This window comes from Lemur catta, chromosome 12, assembly GCF_020740605.2.
Source record: "Lemur catta isolate mLemCat1 chromosome 12, mLemCat1.pri, whole genome shotgun sequence".
NCBI classification, from domain to species: Eukaryota; Metazoa; Chordata; class Mammalia; order Primates; family Lemuridae; genus Lemur; species Lemur catta.
Window position 1 is genome coordinate 10456525 of NC_059139.1, and position 20283 is coordinate 10476807.

At 40.5% G+C, this 20283-nt stretch overlaps 1 protein-coding gene across 1 annotated transcript in view; it reads left to right on the forward strand.

Moving 5' to 3' along the window:
• FBXL7 (F-box and leucine rich repeat protein 7) overlaps positions 1 to 20283 on the forward strand; it is a 354253-nt gene that overhangs the window by 327888 nt on the left and 6082 nt on the right. Inside the window, exon 3 of the mRNA XM_045566267.1 lies at positions 15797 to 16408. Within this exon, the coding sequence (XP_045422223.1) occupies positions 15797 to 16408 (612 nt within the window). The remainder of the gene's footprint in view (positions 1 to 15796; positions 16409 to 20283) is intronic.

Genomic DNA, 20283 nt, shown 5'->3' on the forward strand with positions numbered 1-20283 from the left:
AAATTAAGATGCTGTTTTCATCTTATTTCCCATTTTGATCCATTTTAAGGGATTATGTCATCTTTCTACCAAAAAGGACTAACCTATTGCTTGGAGGGCAGCCTGCAGATAATCTGGCCTAGAGTAAGGAATCCTTTTTAAGGCAGTTTGTATTGAATGTACCAAAACAATTTCTACCTCAAGGCTTCCATCTGGTCAACCTCTGTTCAGTCCTACAAAGAATGAATATGGAAATGTTTTTTGTATCTTTGGCACTCTTAGCTTTTACTAATTTAACATAGTTTTATTTAAAAGCCGAACAAACAAATGTAACAACAACAATAAAAAATCTTGAGGCAAGCTCAAGCCAACAGCTTGGAGTATAATGTCAGAGCATTAACATCTGCTGATAAAGTATTTTCAGTTCAGCACTATACTTACGAAGGTAAGCCAGGTGGTCTGCCTATGGGAGCAGTGTGAATATTATGATATGGGCTGGGGGAAGCCTTAGGGAAGGATGCAGAGGGCAGGAATGGAGAGGATATGTCATGAGTTGCATACCCAGTCTACTCACGTGTCCCCACCCTGACTCAGACCCCCACCCATGTCACAGTGTCAAATCATAACTTCTAGAAGGCAACCAGCATGGTAACCAACTGAATATGCAATATCCTTGTATGTAAAGTATTTACAAAAATGATGAGCCAGAATCTAAGCTTTGAATTTGTATAAAAGGGAACTAAAAGCAAAGATTGTCCAGAAAAGTGATATTAAATAGAGATCATCGATGACATATCAAATGTATACTTCCTTTCTTTCTTGTTCCCAACGTCCACCCTGAGTATTTTTTTTAATGATGTTGTGATTAAGTATGGAATATTAAATACTGTTTAATGCCATGTTATATCATGACATTTAGATTTATTTTTTTCAAGCTTGATTCAAATACTGTTAAGACATATGCCCAATGACTATAAACTTCTAGATATCTTTCTAAAGAGAAACATGACTCATGAATTATAGACTATTAGGATACAGGTGCTTTGGGAATTTATGAAAGGTCACCATTCTAGAGAGATATGTTGTGCAGTTGGTGTGGAGGGATTTCCCAGGAGTATTTTGGTTTGCTTGAATTCTACTCTGCAGCTGAATTTCCAAGAGATTATTATTAATTTCCCTTTAAAATGAAGGCTTTCTTAAAAACAGTGTGACTTAAGTTCTGAAAAATAAGTTGGTCAGTCCAGAATGGGGCCCATGTTGGCCAGCCATGGAGAGTCCTGCCCCATAAACCCAGGAACCTGTTGAAAGGCAGACATTATGCTAGTTAGTACTGAGTCCATCCCTTGGGAAAACGCTGCCTGGAGGGTGGCTCTGGGGTCTCTCAAGAAGAGGTTATGAACCGGGACTGTAATAAGCTAAGGGAACCCACCGTGCAAAATGTATCCCAGGTCAGTATAAGGGGTCCACCCACCAGCCTGCAGAGAGACTCTTAGGAGGAAAATAAGACAATATTTAAATATACTAAGTTTGTTTACTTGTCCTTTCTTTGTTGGATAATATAGAGAGAATAAAAGGTTTATCTATATCATTGGGTCATTGGTTCTCCCAAGCATTTAACAATGTTAATAGGAATGTTGTATTTATGACTTTATATTTGTATAACACTTAAAACACTGTCTTGTATATAATGAATGCTTTCTTTATACAATATTTTACATTAAAAGAAATTGTAAGGAATTTTGACACCAGTGTATCATATTTTCAAATGACTAAGGACATTCCGGGATTTGCTTTGTTTTGGAAATGTTCTAATTATTGATCTTTTACATGGTCATAAGTTTAGTGGAGATTTCTCTTTTTTCTCACTTGAAAGTTGAATTTGTGAGCTAGACTGTGTTCCCTATGGTGCCTGTTTTCTGCTGTGAACTGAAAAGTTTTAAGTGTCTCTTTACTGGAACCTAAATTCAATACCATACTATCTGTTATACTTTAAAAGATGCAAACGTTGGAATTTTGTAACGATTCGTGGGGAAATGAGACTAAAGCATTGGTCTTTAATCTTCAATTGAAGATAGATGACAATTAAAGCTGCCATATAAAGTGCAACTTGAAGATGGAAAATTATGGATTGCAAGCTTTTTCATGAAAATACATGTTTTTTCTTTGTCGAGACAAGAACTGGCTCCCTTCTTATGCTTTGCAAAGCTAACCATGAGCTTTCTAGAAGACAAAATAAAAAATACTGTCTCTTCCACACTGTCAATGAAAAGCCAGTTCTGATTATTACGGTTGATAACATGAATCAGTTCAGGAAATAAACAAAAATTCCTGCTGCGTCTGAGGTAACTAAACTTAAACAGAATAGGTCTTAAAATTCTGGGCCAATGTGAAAATGTTATTCCTTTATATCGATTGTGAGTTTTTAGCTATCATTGTTGTTAGAAGTGAGCAGCCACATGGGGAAGGTAGCAGGTGTCATGAAACCCAAAGCACCAGGCATTTGGCTCTGAGATGCTCCAGGTGATGTGTGCTGAATGAGATTGCCTTTGTGTGTGTATGTGTCTTTTTAAATATCTTCTGAGTAGATTAATATGATTAAACTAAGTCTGTCTACTACCTCAGCCTCAATTAAGGCAAAAAAAAAAAAAGTCCTAAAAATGAAATATTGATAAATCGCTGGGATGTTCCAACTTCTTCTTCAAGCTGAAACATCTGGTTCCTCCAAGTAGTTTCTATAAGTATTTCCAACTGCAGCCAAAAAGAAACTGAAGGGTATTTGTCATAGGACCAAGCAGAACACACTCCCCTTGGTGCACTAGCTGAGCGGTTTCTGGGTGGCTGAGTCCAGATAAGACTCTGGACTGGGTCAAAGAGGAATGAGGCAGCTCCTGGCCTTGAGGTTCTCACAGTCTGCTGGGTCGAGAGGTGCTATGGGAAGCGGGTGTGGAACAGATAGATGTGAACTCAATAGAAACACTAAAAGTAACTAAATAATTCAGCCTGGGTGAATCTGGAAAGCTCGGCAGAGAAGTTGACATCTGACAAGGAACTTGAGTGATGAGTGAGGATTCAGCAGTTAACCTGGGGGAATGGACCTTCTGGGCTGGGAGAATAGGAGCATGCACTCTGAGATATGACTTTTACAGGACAGTCTCATACACACTCTAAAAACTGGATTTTGTTCCTTGGGTAGCGCTAGTACAGTGCCTGGCATAGAGTAAGCATTCAGTAAGAAACATGGGCAGAGCTGTATTTGTTCCCTGGGGCTACTGTAACCAAATGCTACAAACCAAGTGACTTAAAGCAACAAACGTATGGTCTCACAGCTCTGGAGGCTAGAATTCTAAAACCAAGACAGAGATGTGGGGAAGATCCTTCCTTGCCTCTTCCAGCTTCTGCTAACCCCAAGCATTCCTTGGCTTGTTGCAGCACAACTCCAATCTCTGCCTCTGTCATCACACTGCCGTCTCTCTGTGTCTGTGTCTTTCTGTGTCTCCACCCTGTGCCTCTGTTTTCTCTTATAAGGACACCAGTCATGCTGGATTAAGAGCCTACCCTAATCAAGTATGACCCCATCTTAACATGTCTGCAAAGACCTGATTTCCAAATAAGATCACGTTCACAGACACAGGGGCTTAAGTTCAACTCAGAACAGAAGGAATGATCCATTTAAGACTTTGATGCAGGGGAAACTGGTCCATATTTTAAAAAGTGAACTCTAAATACGGAATGGAGGCTATATTACAGAGGCAGAGGGTGAGAAAGGAAGACCAGCATCAGGAATCTCAGTTAAGGAATTGTTTTTTGTTTGTTTTTTAGTAATAGCTTCCATTTATTGAGCATTTACAATGTGTCAGGCACTGTGCCAATACATTGCTTCATTTAATTCTTATAGAAACCCAATGAGATACACTGTTGTCTTCCCCATTGTATAGACAAGAAAGTAGAGGCCCAGAGAAGGTAACTTGCTCAACATGACACAGCCAAGATTCAAACAGATCTGTTTGGCTTCAGAACCCAAGATTTTAATGAATACAATCAGTGAGCAAAATTTCCGTAGGCACCAGCATCTCTGTTTTGTTTCTCTAGACCACACTCCCGAAAGTTGTACAAAGGAGTAAGTCCACCATTGCTCTCTAGAGGGCGCTGCTCTGCCCTGCTGCTGCATATATTACCCTTTCACTTCCTGTGACTCACTTTCTGTCCCTCCACTGAGATTGAGCAGGCTATGGCTACTCCAGTGACAAATACAATTATGATTAAATCTATAAGGAAAAAACAAATTTGACATCCAGGGCCCTACATTTGTGGAGTGTAGGCAGAGTTCCTCTACAGGAAAAGGAAACCTATAGGTTTCTAAGTTAGGCAGTTGGATAATAAAGAGAACAGAAGCAGTTTGACTTCTGATTCACTGTTCTGCCTTTTCCCATTTGTCATTTTTATATTGTTTCTTGAAAAGAAAGTCATTTTATACTAGTATAGTCATGAATCTTATCTTCAATTTATCCCTTACATTTTCTATCAGACTCAGGATACCAGTCATCTTATAGGAGGATACAACAGATGCTAGTGTGGATGCAGAGAGAAAGCAACACTTATACACTGCTGGTGGGACTGCAAACTAGTACAGCCTCTATGGAAAGTAGTTTGGAGATACCTCGAAGAACTAAAAGTAGACCTACCATTTGATCCTACAGTCCCACTACTGGGTATTTATCCAAAGGAACAAAAGACATTTATAAAAAAGACACTTGCACTCGAATGTTCATAGTAGCACAGTTCACAATCACAAAGATGTGGAAACAGTCCAAGTGCCTATCAATACATGAGTGGATTAATGAAATGTGGTATATGTATACCATGGAGTACTACTCAGCCATAAAAAATGGTGAACTAATACCTTTTATAACAGCCTGGAAGGAATTGGAGACCATCCTTTTAAGTGAAGTATTTTAAGAATGGAAAAACAAACACGGCATATACTCACTACTAAATTGGAACTAACAGATCAACACTCACGTGCACATATGATAGTAAAATTCAGCGGAAATCAAGCAGGTGAGAGGGGGGAGGAGGGGATGGTAAATTCACACCTAACCAGGTACAATGCACATGATCTGGGTGATAGACACACTTGTAACTTTGACTCAAACTGTACAAAAACAATTCATGTAACCAAAACATTTGTATCCCCATAATATTCTGAAATAAAAATAAATAAATAAAAATATAAATAAATAAATAAATACACGACAACTCCAGTAAAAAAAAAAAAAAGGAATAGCAATAATATATAGAAGAGTGGAAGGGAACAGAGGATCTCTGGTGCTGGCAACAGACCATGTGCTGTTATTGCTATTAGAGCCCGTCTCTGATGGACGGGCAGGGTAGATGGTGTTGGTTCAACAGCTCCTATGGTCCTCTATGCTTACCTATCTCAGTCAAATCTAACTTAGAGTTATGACTCCTTATACTGTCTTGAGACCTATTTTATCTCCTAAAGATACAGTCTTTTACATAAAAAGTGATATAAGACTGAAAGCAAAGGACAGTGGAAAATAAGAGAGAGCCCGCCGTTTGTGTAGTTGCTGATATTTTAGTTCCAGTTTCCTACATGTAGGAATTTAAAGTTAAAGAATTGTTGACAGGAGACAGGAGAGGATGAGAACTTGAGCTGAGGCAGTCGCAGCAGAGAGAGAAGGGAAGGAGATGTGAGGCCCACAGCTAGTCAGAGTGCAGGACTCGGCAGCCGACTAGATACAGGTAGAGCAGGGCCAGAGAGGAGTCAAGGTGAGTCCCAGGGTTCTAGCGCAGGAGGCAGATGTGATGAGAGGTGATGCCACTAACAACAAAACAGAATCCAAGGGGAAAGGTTTGTTTTGCGAAGGATATTAACGAGTTCACCCTTGTACACACTGTACTGGAGATCCATCAGATAAACTTGTGGGGAGAAGAATAGTTGTCCATAGAACTCTCTCCAGTGATGGACTCGCTCTATGTCTGTGTTGTGTAAAATAGCTGCTGGACACACATGGCTACTAAGCTCGTGAAATGTAGCTAGTGTGCCTGAGGAGCTGAATTTTTAGTTTACTTTGTTAAATTTAATTTCTAATTGCCACATGTGCCCAGTAGCAACCACGTTAGACAGCACTGTTCTAGCAGGTACTTGTGCATGTGTGTTTGGTGTTGGACAGAGACACACAGTGAGTCTACGGCCATACCACCCTAAATGCACCCCATCTCCTCTGAGAGAGACACGGATAGGGAGAGTGTGGTCCGGACTACAATCGAGTTTGGGGAGTGGTTAGCAATTGCTGAGGCCATGTGAGTGCACGAGCCCACCCAGGGAGCGGCCAGATACAGAGAAGAGTTAAGCGTGAAACCCTTGGGGAACACCAGTATACCAGCGTACACCACAAAAGACAGCCAGCAAGTGGCACCTGAGGAGGAAGAAAGGAAAAGCAGAGGAGAGAATGACGCTGCAAAAGGCATGGGAAAAAATTTCAGGGAGAAAGCAGCCCACCATATCCCAGAAAATCAGATTTTATTAAATAAACTATGAGAAAAGGCTTTCACGGTTGCAATATTCTTTTACCAATAAATGCAATAGCCATATTTTGCTAATGGAGAGGAAGTACACTGTGCTCTAACCATGGATTTTATTTTTATCAGCCATGAAAGACATTTTAAGGTTTATGAAGGCAACAGTAGAGAATTTATAAAGGTGGGTCTATTCCATGGAATCTAGAATAATATGCCCCTAAAAACATAGCCCATGGCAGGAGGGCCCAGAATTTTTTTCCCATGAAGTCCTCAGTAGAAGCTGTGTAATTTTTTAAATGCCTTTATTGATGATAATATCACTTTTCATAGACTTTGTCTAAATACTCTGTGAAGTGGGTGGAATTATTTATCTTTTATAAACTGGAAATAATGAGGAAATCATGAGGTTTCAGTGACTTACCTCAGACAATACAAATTGCACATAATAGAGTAGAGATAGGAATCCAAGTTCAAGTGCATCTGTCTTCAATGTTCTTCCCACCTCAGCTGTGTTTCCTAAACGTAAGACGTTTACGTCCTGTGTCATGATTTTGCCGTATCTGCTCACCGCTTCTACCAGTATTCACTTTATATATTTTAAAGTAAACTTAAATTATTATTCAGAAGCCAAATATTACAGCATTATTTTACTTGGAAAACTAGTATTATTTTCCATAAATAGGTGATGATGTGTGAAATAAAAATAAATTATAATGAATGATAAAAAAACAAAACAATAAAAACATTATTAAATGTTAGCTAAGTACTGTTGCTTGTCAAAGACTTTGAACTGGAAGCCTACTTTTTTTTTATTAAAAAGGGAGCTTAGCAAATGTTTAAAGAGATTCTAAAACAATGCTGCACTATAGGAGATTATCGCCTTGCCTTGTGCCAAAGGGAGCACCCAAGAGCACTGGCACGCTCTCTCTCGAGGATGAAGCATCCTACTTTCCCTTGAAGAATAATGGTATAAAGTAATCTCCATCTGCCATTTTACAGATAAGAAAGAGGAGGGTGATAAGAAGTCACCATTTCATAAAACCATAAGGAGTCTGGTGAACTGTAACCTGGGACCCATATAGTTTCTGAGACCACCGGATCCTTCCTCAGGCAGAAATTTCCTAAAAGAGCCTTTCTAGATACTCACATTGGAAGTGAAATCAAACCGTACTGTAGATCTCAAAGATGCCATTCTGTATGTTTCCTTTGATTATGTTCATGGCTTGTAGATTAATGTGGCTTAAAAGCTTCCTTAGCCATGTGACTGTTCCCTTCTGGAAGAGTTAAAGGCAAAACAAAACCGCTGCTCAGTTCAGATCAGCATCAGAAACTGGGTAACTCTGGGAAACAGTAAAGAGCTGGGCATTGGACTGGCCTGTGTACCTGAAATTAGACAAGTTCCATAGACTTCACCAGGTTTTCACCCATCGGTCGCCACAGTGCTGCCCTTATGGGACTGGCCCAGGTGACTGGCAAAGCAGGTTCTTGGATAGGAGTCTTAGACATTGTCTGATCCCGGGGGTACCACCTTCTGGATGGCATTCCCGACAGGAACCCTTGAGCCCTAAAGCTAACTCCCTCCAGGTGAAATGCAAGATTAACCTTTTCTGTATAAATTTCAACTTTATAGCAACTAATGCCTTAAGTAGGTTCTAGGCTGCATATATGATCTGAACCACATTAAAAGAAAATATTTTGAAATAAAACAAGAAGAGAAAAGATAGCCCTGATTATGTTTTTTTTCTCACAAGCTAGGTTTTATGATATATTTTTTTAAGCTTGAGTTTAAGCTAAGAAAAGAAACCTTGCTTTTTATGGCAAGAGTTCTTGAGGAGAAAGACAACTTATAATGGAAAGCATCTTGCACAAAAGTTTTGGTAATCAGAGGGGGGAGATGTGAAGAAGCTTTGTAAATTTTGACTTTGAAAGGCCAACGTAATGTAAATATGACTTCCTGGAGTGTAAACAGCAGTGGTTTGAAAATAAAAACTTGTACAAAACAGGCGGCTATCTAGTTAGAAGAAAATGTGTCTAATAAGCATGTGTGTAAGAGATGCCTTGAATATTTTTGATACGGTACTATAATTACTAAAGATGTAAAATTCCCAGGACTTTTGAAACCATGAGAAAAAAAAAGTTTATGGGTTTTTTTCCTCCAGAAAAAAGACAGATATACTTCTGGGTATTCTTTATACATTTAAAGTAACTTAAGAACAAAAAACATATTGTTCCCACATAAATTACATATTTGGAAATATTTTAAATTATTAATGGAGCCACAAGTTCTGAAACTTTAAAAAATCCACTGTCTCTTAGTTTAGTTAACAGATGAATATATCAACATAAAAAAGTGCAATTATATTTATTTGACTTAAGGATCGTCATTATGTCAAACAAAGATTACATTTATTTTGAGAAAATCCAAAAGCTTACTAAATATATTATTTAATTCAAAAGTTTTCCGTCATTGGGAGATTCTATATTCATTGTCTTCATCTTGGAATTTTGAAAACTGATTTTTTCCCAAGACTTAGACATACTTTCTATGAACATGCAGAGTTTTGTATGATTTGGGGGTATTCTCAACACACAGCCATTTTTCTCTCTCCCTGAAGGACACAAAAAATTGGAGATGTCAGCGTCTGTGCTGTAGAGGTACTTTAATGGGGCTGTGGAGCAGAAAAAAGGTGGGCTAGGAATATGTGCTTTCTAATCTAGGCAAATGCAATAACTCCACCCTTCCTAAACTACCCAACTGGGCACTTGGGCAGCAGTAACAATATGTGTTAAATGATCCAAAGAATGAATTGTCTATTTTCTGCCTATAAATCTGTAAGCCAAGAATTGGCAGCAGTGCAACTTACTGAATTTTAATACCAGATGTCTACCCCTGTGTGTTCCTTGCAGTCCACTCTATATCTTCCTGCAGACATCAAACTGGTTTTTGTTCCTTTTCAATATTTTGGATATATCCAGCTTCCCAATATCATTAGAAGACACGGGTCACAAAATACATATCCTATTACAAAAGTTCATGGTCATTTTTCGCTTAAATTCCCCCATTCTGCTTTCATGACACTTGTATTTTGCTCATCTCTCTTTTTCCTCAAGTATTACATATTTATAATTGACAACATCTATTCCACATCTCAGATAGGAAACTAACGAGAAGTGTCCTTTTGCAGACTTTATAATTTTCCCCTTTTAGATTTGCCTGTGTCCATCCCTCCATTCATCCATCCACCCGAATACAAAGTAATTCATTGAGTGCACCTTTAACAGATTGCATTGTCAATTCATGCAATTATTCTTGGAAAACAAGTTTGCTCAAAGACTGTCTGCTGGCAGATAAAGGGGTTGATATCCAAGACTTATAACAACTCCATAGCAAGAAAGCCATAACCCAATTTAAAAATGGGCAAAAGACTTCAGTAAACATTTCTCTAAAGATGATATAACAATAGCCAACAGTACATGAAAAAGTGCTCAACATCACTAATCATCAGGGAAATGCAAATTAAAACCACTGTGAGATACCACCTCTGACCTGTTGGATAGCTAATTATCAAAAAGACAAGACATAAACGTTGGTGAGGTTGTGGAGAAAAGGGAACACTATTGGTGGGAATGTAGATCGGTGTAGACACGGAAAACAATATGGAGGTTCCTGCAGAAATTAAAAATAGAATTTCCTTATGACCCAGGAATCCCTTTTCTGAGTGTATAGCCAAAGGAGGTGATATGACCACCTCATAAAGACATCCATCTACACTCCCATGTTCATTGCAGCACTGTTCACAATAGCCAAGGTGTGGAAACAACCTAGGTGTCAAATGGATAGATTGTGTTGTCCATATACACAATAGAACATTATTCAGCCTTTAAAAAGGAGGAGATCCTGCCATTTGCTACATGGATGACCTACAGGCCTTGGTGGATTTTAGAAAACAACCTGCTCTGTGTATGTTTTGGAAATTTTTAATGTGTTATAAAAACACACTGCTCTCTTAAAAGTTTGGGCATTCCCTTTCCTGGTATTTCAGGTAACATTTTTTTCTTCAAACAAAACGATCAAAAGCTTTTGTGTATACCACTTTGCATGGTCCTTGCCGAGGATGCTGTGTGTGCCGTTTGCTCCTTATACGGGTACCACAGAAGGAGCAGGGAAGGGAGGGTTTTAGAGGAACGATGCTACAGTTTCATCATGATCCCCATTTTCAATTACCAAAAAGGCTTCTCAGAATTTAAGGACACTCGATACAGGCAGCAATTAATTTGATTCTTGTTAGAAGCTTTTGGACATTTATCTTTTATTTGGCACTTTTTGCAAATCCTATCTCCCCTGTTCAAAATAATCCCTGGCAATCTGGATTTCTTCCATATACCTTTCATGCATCTTACCATCTTACCTTGGGAAAAAGTAAAGAAAGCTATGGTATAAATGGCTAATTTTTTTATAAATATTTACAAGTATACAATGTATTAAAATTAGCAATAATGTCTTCTCGGAGTTATTGTTAAACTGTATTTTAGCCCAGTGGATATCTTCTTACTGCTGAGATAAATAGGGTGATTTTGTCCCAAGACGTCAGATAGGTAGAATTCACTTGGAATAGCTATTCAGGTATGAAAATATGTTCATGCCTACAAAGTATTCTAAATCTGTATTCTAAGTTCAAATATAGTCAGATTTCTTTCTGTGTCTGCAATATCATAAAGCCAGGAAGAGGGTTCCAGCTTTCTTCTACCTCTATTATTTTAATATTTGTCTTTTGTCTTCTCCGCTCTGAGTATATGTCCAGGTATCTGGGCGCTGGGGTCCTTCTTTCTAAGCTCTCTCAGAAAAATCAGCTGCTATTGTCAATGTGCATTTAGCTGTAAGTCCTCTGAAAAGAACATAGGGGGAAAAACTATATACAAGGAGTATACTTGATCTTTCTGCATTTTTATGTGCAAATGAAATGTGCTAGTTGGGAGGTAGAAATGGTCCTTGCTTTCACTCTGTAGCCAAGCTCCATTCTCCTGGTATGTAGATATATCCTGGCACTCTTGCTAGTTCTATATGAAAATCTTCTTCTGTTTTTATAAATCATATCTAGTGGCACTAAGTGGCTCCTGGTATCAAAGGGTAGGGCACATTGTGTAAAAATTTTATCAATAATTAAATGTATTTCCAAATTAAATGCATATATATGTGTCCGTTTGGGGAAAATATCAAGAAAAAATATTTTGTGACAACTTCTAGGTATGCATACCTCTAATTGTTACTCATCATTCTTTATTATTTTTTGAATTATCAGGTGCTATTTATGCAATTAGGACAAACTTTATCATTTCAAAATTTCTCTCAGGTTCTTGACCTGCTATAGAATAAGTAGAAAGGAACCAGAGAATCCTGGTATATGTTCTGGTAAAAGAGACATTATCTTTCCTGGCAGAAATCTCTCAATGCCCCTGCTAGCTCCCTACTTTGTGAGCAGGGAACAACAATCCTCAGTTAATGCTTAGCATCCTGCATCTGAACTCCAGATAGGAGAGCTGTTAAGGTGCTCCTGAATCCCTCCCAGGGTAGACTGTTCCTCACAGATGTGGCAGGCAGGCCATCTCTTTCTGAGTGTGAATTCCTTTAAAGAAAGAAAGAAAAAGCTAAAAGCATTGCTAAAGGCACACCGGTACCAGGCAATCTGGATGCATTTGCATTATCCCTCTCAGTGCCTGAAGAAAAGTGAATCAGTTAAAGACACCCTCTCCCCTGCAGAGTAAGCATCTTTCATTTCTCAGGGGCCTAACTCTAGGCAGGTCTCCTCAGGGCACTGTTAAGTGTCTTCTCCTTCAAGATGAACAGAACCTAGACAGGCAGGAGAGGGATTTCAGAGCCCTCACAGCTGCTAAAATGGCAGAGCTGAGAGCCTAAGATTGCCTTTCCCTCCTGGCCGGAAATAAGTTGTTCACCTGCCTAAGAAAAACTCTGACTTCAGAGCAATTCTCTGAGTGCGCATAATGATGAAGGTTGGTACTGTGGTACGTTAGATGGCAGTTTTGAAATCCATAATTGGTTTTTATTTAAGGTTTTCATTAAAGATTTACTGTTCATTCTCACTGATTACAAAATAGAGAAATATGTATTTCTTTTCTTATGAATGATTTAAAATGCAGTATGTATATCACCTAGGTTGAAAAATACAAGCCAAGCTAGAATTACTACTTCACATATATTAGTATTTCTATTCAATTTAAGACATTTGTTGTGCACCTACTACATACCACAAACCATGTCAGGTGCTGCCAGGACACAAATAATAAAAAGATTTAATCTTTGTCTAATGAGGTTTTAGTGTAATTGAAGGGATATCCATCATCTGTTGCCACAGTAATGTATAACAAGTCACCCCCAAAACCCATGGTTTAAAAAAGTTACTTATTCTAACTCATGCTTCTGTGGCTCATCTGGTCGCTGTTGAAGCAAGTTAGCCTTGGATGAGCTTATCTGCAAGCTGCAGGTTGGGGCCAGTTCTGTCTGCTTCATGGGTCTCATCATGGTGACAGCAAGAGGCTAGCCAGGCATATTCTTCTCATGGTGATGGTACGAGATTAAGAGGTCAAGCCCAACTGCGCAAATGGCTTTTCTCTAACATTCACTGGCCAAAGCAAGTCACATAGCCAAGCCCAGCATCACTAGACTGAGGAAATATACTCTGCTCTGGAGGAACCACAAAGTTGTATGACAAAGGATATGGCTATATAGGGAGGGATGTAAAATTGAAAAAAATAATACAGTCAGCCACACTGGGGAAAGATAAATTCACCAATACCTGTATAACAAAAGGTAGGGGTTTCAACAGGGAAAGTATCCTATCCCAAAGACTCCAGAAGAAATAGTCTTAGATAGGGGTGGCATTTACTGTCAGGCAAGAAAGTAGTTTGTGTTTTAAGCGGCTGACATTGGAAGTAGGTGAGCAGACAATAGTTCAAAGACGTTCCACCAGCAAAGTGTGGACATGTATAAGCCATTCTCAGCGTTAGGTTATAAAGAAGTAAGTGAAGAGACAAATTACAGCAGTAGAAAAAAATAGATCTGTGAGAAAACTACAAATAGACATTCAGTGGAGATGTCCAGGTCTCAGAAATTCTTGTGTATTTTTGCTGGAAGTTCTTTGAAAAGATGATATGAATATTAATTTTCAAGGTATGAAATGTGGAAAAGCACATAGGATGGAGCTTTTGTTTAAGTCTTTAGAGCTATAATTAGATCTGGAAATGACTTAAAAAGTGTCTGCCTCAACTCACTTATTTTACAGGTAAAGAAATTTGTATTTTGGAGATAAATTTTTGCCCTCCCTCTCTTGCGTGCACACTGTCTCTCTCTCCCCCTCTTTTACTCTCTCTCTCTCTAAATATATACTTATTTTATACATATTTACAGATGGTCCCTGACTTACAATGGTTTTACGATGATTTTTTGACTGTATGATAGTGCCAAAGTAATATAAATTCAGTAGAAACTGTACTTTGACTACTCATACAACCATTCTGTTTTTCACTTTCAGTACAGTACTCAATAAGTCACATGAGATATTCAACACTTTATTATAAAATAGGATTTTTGTTAGATGATTTTGCCCAACTGTAGGCTAATGTTAAGTGTTCTGAGCACGTTTAAGGTAGACTATGCTAAGCTATGATGTTTTGTAGATTAGATGTATTAAATGCATTTTCAAGTTAAGATTTTCAATTTACAATGGGTCTGTCAAGATATAAGCATATTGTAAGTGGAAGAGCATCTGTATATGTGTGTGGGTGTATGTATGTGTGTATATGTGTAAAATACATAATTATATTTGGAGAGAGAAAATAAATTTCTTCCTAAATAAATCTATCTATATATCCAAATATATAGTATACAAATGTATTTAGAGAGAAAAACTAAGTTCTTCTCATATTTATATTGAGAGAGAGAGAAAGAAGAAATGAGCATACATCTCGAAATGGTGTTCTAAAGAATTCTTAATCCCTCATATATATATATATATTTTTTTTTGAGACAGAGTCTTGCTCTGTTGCCCTGGCTAGAGTGCCATGGCATCAGCCTAGCTCACAGCAACCTCAAACTCCTGGGCTCAAGCAATCCTTCTGCCTCAGCCTCCCGAGTAGCTGGGACTACAGGCACATGCCATCACACCCAGCTAATTTTTTTTTATTTTTAGTTGCCCAGTTGATTTTTTTTTCTATTTTTTAGTAGAGATGGGGTTTCACTCTTGCTCAGGCTCGTCTCGAACTCCTGACCTCAAGCGATCTTCCTGTCTCAGTCTCCCAGAGTGCTAGAATTACAGGTGTGAGCCACTGCTCCTGGCCAAATCCCTCGTAAATGTAAAAACTACTTGTGACCTTATCGAGTGATCTTTCTTGTTCCAAAGAACAGAATACAACTCATATTATTCAAATGCAAAGGGGAGGTTGTTAATAAGAAGGAAAAATAAATATTTTCACAGTTAATCAAGGACTGGAGATACCATCGGAGATGCCTGAAGCGGCAGAGGGAGCGGGGAGGCTCCCCTAGTCTGGGGTACGGTCACCAAAAGAAGAGCAAGTGGATTCTGGGGGAGGCAAGGGCAAGATGCCAAATGTTCTCTACACCCATTCACTAGTCTTCCCCTCTTCTGAAACTCAGTCTTCTCATTTGTAAATGCAACATAATCATCACCTAGCCAAAATATAATTAGGAAAGCAAATCAGTTTCTGTATCAATATATGAAGTTTCTCCCCAGAGTAGAAACAATGAAACTTTGAAGTTGTGCCCTTTAGATGATCACCATTAATGTAGACTGGATGTCAACAAACCATAGCCCAGTGGGATTTGTCCCCTGGTCTGGAGGGACGTGTCCAGCTGGTCTGCTTTTATAAAACAAGTTTTATTGAAACAGCCAGACCCATTTGTTCGCCTATTGTTTATGGTAGCTTTCGCATACAATGGCAGGGTTGAGTCATTGCAAAGGAGACAGAGCCCACATGGCCTGACGAGACTCAAATATTTAATATGTGGGCCTTTACATTGCAGTTTGTCCACCCCTGGTGTAGACCATGGGGGATGAGCCACTTCCTGGACTGGGTGACACTTGCATGCGCTTCTGCCTCTGGGGATGGCCTCGCAGGTCTGCTAGGAAGGATATCAGTGGAACGAGAGTGTTGCCCACACGAATGTGTTCTCGAGTCCCCTCCTTCCCAGGGCTCTGCTTAGGCCATCGTCCTTAACCCTTTGTTCTCTGTCCCTTGCCAGACTCCGACCTGAGCATGCGCACACTGAGCACGCCCAGCCCAGCCCTGATATGTCCACCGAGTCTGCCAGGATTTCAGAATGGAAGGGGCTCGTCCACCTCCTCGTCGTCCATCACCGGGGAGACGGTGGCCATGGTCCACTCCCCGCCCCCGACCCGCCTCACGCACCCGCTCATCCGGCTCGCCTCCAGGCCCCCGAAGGAGCAGGCCAGCGTGGACCGGCTCCCGGACCAGAGCATGGTGCAGATCTTCTCCTTCCTGCCCACCAACCAGCTGTGCCGCTGCGCGCGCGTGTGCCGCCGCTGGTACAACCTGGCCTGGGACCCGCGCCTCTGGAGGACTATTCGCCTGACGGGCGAGACCATCAACGTGGACCGCGCCCTCAAGGTGCTGACCCGCAGACTCTGCCAGGACACCCCCAACGTCTGTCTCATGCTGGAGACCGTCACTGTCAGCGGCTGCAGGCGGCTCACAGACCGGGGGCTTTACACCATCGCCCAGTGCTGCCCCGAGCTGAGGCGCCTCGAAGTCTCAGGCTGTTACAATATCTCCAACGAGGCCGTGTTTGACGTGGTGTCCCTCTGCCCCAACCTGGAGCACCTGGACGTGTCGGGTAAGTGGAAACTGACCTCCCAGCCGTGGGCCTTCCCGCGCGCCATCCTGAAGCGGTAGCGTCGCCACCAGGAGGGTCCCCTTCTTGCTGATCTTCGGACATGGTGGGAGGCGGGTGGTGGGGAGGTTGGCTCTCCCTGAGAAAACCGTCTCTGTGTAATCATGGCCCCGGAGCCCACAAGTATCCCTGTCATCAAATAATGTCCACTTCTTAAGAGAATTCTAGCACCTTCTGCTTTGCAGTTCAGGTTAGTATAATATGACTTTTAAATGCGTCTTGACGCTCCATAACTCTCACAGTTTATCTCAGAGCAACCATAGGGAATGGAAACCAAATATCTGATTGTAGATAAATGGGAACCCAAAGGCTAACTCAAGCACACTTAGTTTAAAAATTACCCTTGTGTCCACTTGTTACTGGTCCCTAGAGCCTCATGTCTGAGCTGTAACAATGACCTTGTGTGTTTTTATGCTGTTGGCCTGACCGTGTCCACTGTGGGTGATAAAACATTCAGCCGCGGGCTGGGCTCACGATCACTTGCCGTTTTGTAGGTACCCGGGGAAATGCGCCGTGGAGAGTGTCTCCTTAGATTTCACCCCCTCTCCTCACCTCTGGGGTAATTTTGTATCTTTCCTTAAGCAAAATTCGCAATTACATAGTGCAAGGGCAAGGTCCATTGAATCAAACCTTTAGTCCTTTTAAAAATCGGAGGAAACCCCAGCATGGCTGCTTTGCTGAAAACCTCTCTCAGGCAGGAAGAATTAAAGCCCAGACTCACACTTTGGCGCCAGACGTGGATCCGGCCAGACTAACTGCGTTTCTTTATCTCATCTGCTGCCCAGTCCAAAGATGAACATTCAAGAGGCTGAAATGTGTAAGATGCATCAGGGACTTGAAGAAATGAACAGTGTGAGCCGCAACCTCAGGGATTGTTGAGGAGGGGTCAAGAAGTGAAAACCACTGTGGTGGGCGAATGTACAGAATTTGGGATTTACAAGCATCTGAGGCGAATGATGCCCTCCAACAAAATCTGAGGGAAAGCCGGCTCTCTCAGCTTGCTCTCTCTTTCAAAAGCCGACATCTGAAAATATTTCAGATGACAGCCCATTATTTTGTGCAGATTCTTTCCCTTGCTGGAAAGCAACTCGCTGCTCCTCTACTTTAGCTGGCTCCAGGACAAAACCGTAGTAACCATATGTTCAGTTAGCTGTGAGTAGCCATTGGCATAAAGAAGCAGGAAATGAGGAGGTTTTCTTACATTTTTCCTCCAAGGAATTCTGGAAAGGGAAAGCATTGTGATGTCATGGACAAGTTTCAAAACTTTGTGATTTGGGACAATTCATAGCTTTTTCTAAATGTCTTTCCTCTTCAGTTAAAAGGGAAAAAAGGCAAAGGACTGGGTTCTTTAACATTCTCAGAATCTGAGCATTTTACAAACACCTCATTTTATTTTCTCAGATTAGAAAATGATTCACTTTTGGAATGCCCATCTTTGTTAACAGGGCTTCCCATGCACCCTAATACAGATCACAAGGGAGTGTATCCTCTCTTTTTGAGTCCTTTTGAAATTAGAAAGGCAGAAACCACTTTGGCTACCTGGGAATGGAAATTCTTGTGTTTATAGCCTGAGTAATCCTGTTTGGCCCCTTGACTAACCATTATTAAGCTTGATATCTGTCCTCTGTTATCAGCCTAACTTGCAGGGTCAAATATATTTGTATAGCTTTCTCACCTGTCTCCCAATGACCCCATAGCTCACCAAGTAAAGAACACAGGCCATGAGGATGGATTTGTCATCAGCACCTACTAAGGGTGCCTTCCAGTTCTGAGGGAATCTGGAAATTGTTATGTTGATACAGAGAGAGGCCAAAGGGCAGCTAAAGTTGATTTCACCATGCATAGGTCTCTTTGGTTTTTACAGCTGGGCTCTGTTATTGGCTACCTTCTCAATGGCAGTAAACTTGACTTTGTAAGACTCGTCCCTGGTCTAGAGCTTAATTCCCCCAGAAGATATGAGACTATCTATCCCATCCCTATCAATGCACAAAATGCCCATCTTGAAAGTTATCCTTTCAAGTCATTGATAATTACTCCAGCTAACTGTAGTGTATATCATTATCACACAGTACCTTTTATTAAAAGTATCTTGAAACATCAATGGAATATATTGAAAACAACTAATTTTAAAAACAAAATATTTTAATTATTACAAATAAATTGCTTCAGAAGGGTCCTCTCTAACTGGAGACCTGAAGTCATCCCTATTCCTTGCCCTAATCTTTGATGTCCAAGCAGTAGCATCCTGTGCAGGTGACTCTACTTACCCAGGACCTTGAGTCTGTCTCCTCTCTCTCCCTGCCTGCCTGGACGCACGCTTCACTAACCTTTCTCCTCATACCCCTCTCCATCCCCTCATCCCACCCCCACACACAACCAACCTCTGGAGGAATTTTTTCAAAGTACAAGTCTAACCATTCACTTTCCTGCATAAAATCTCCAGTTCCAATGACCTACTGGAAGGATTCAAGTTCCTCAGCAGAGCACACAAGGCCCTTACCAGACCCAAATCTCACCATTTTCCTGTGTACATCTGATGTTCCCTTCTGCAGAACCATTTACATGTCCCCAAACGCATCCTATCTGTGCATATAGGGATGTGTGGGTACCTCTCAGTCTCGCACGCCACTCCCTCCTCTGCCTCTGCCCTCCGCCGCTCCCCAAGAACTCGCTTAAACAGACTTCTCGTCATGCAAGCTCCAGCCAAGTGTCCCCTGAATATAGCCTGCCCTGCCTCACTCCCAGTGAGCTAAGGATTTCCTTCTGGGAGTCTGCCTTTGGAGCAGGTAGAACATCTCTGAGGCTTGCAGTTGGGTACTTGTATATTTCCAGAGTCATTTCTCTCAGTTCATTATGAGATTTGTAAGGGCAGAAATGAAGCATATTTTATCTTTTCACTTTTTGGCATTATAATTAAATCAACAGAGGAGTATCAAAGCCCTAGATGGTCAACTTGACCTCTAAAAAGTTGAAAGTTCTCATACCCTAAGCAAGCATTTAGGAAGCTGTAGTGCAGTAGGTAAAATTTCTTAATCAGTAAAAATGAGGTGGTTGGGAGGATTAAATGAGTTGAGTCCTTACATGTATGCTCTGTGAGAACCATGTAGTTGGCACTTAAAAAATCACAGCTAATGTTGTCATCATTGTTGCATTACCATTGTTATTAACATGCTTAGAAGTTAGGAGTTGTTATTCATTGCCTTTTACACCTTGGAAAAGGTAGAAATATTGCCCCAATAACAAGAGGAAATGGTAATGAAGAGCATAATTGCAAAAGCTGAATGAAATCTGAATAAATTCAAGGAACCCCACAGATTTGTTCAACCTATGTTGTCTATTCCCTATTGAATAATATTCGTACACCTTACGCTAGATGTCAAGGCAGGTTCCCATGATCTGATCCCAGCCGACCATTCTTGTCTTAGTTCCCATTAAATCCTTTCAGACACCCTAAGTTCTAGCCTATGGGCACCCCTCACACCCCCATGGACTCCCCCATTGCTTTCTTTGTTATTAAGTTTGTCTTACTATTATCTTGCTACCTGGGCTCCATGTCTATGTATCCAAATTGTTTTATACTCCATTTCTGTGTATCCAAATTGTTTCTGTCTTTCAAGGATCCCCTTAGAAATCACAAAATGGTATCTTCCAAGTTTTCTAAGACTTCTGATTTCCCAGTGTCTGAATGTTTACTTCATGCTGACACATCTACTGTGAATCCCTGTGTAATTCATCAATTCTATGATACATCATAGTCATTTCTTACCTCCCCTCCTATAATTGAAGCCCGGATTAGGAATCAAGAAACTTATGTCCAG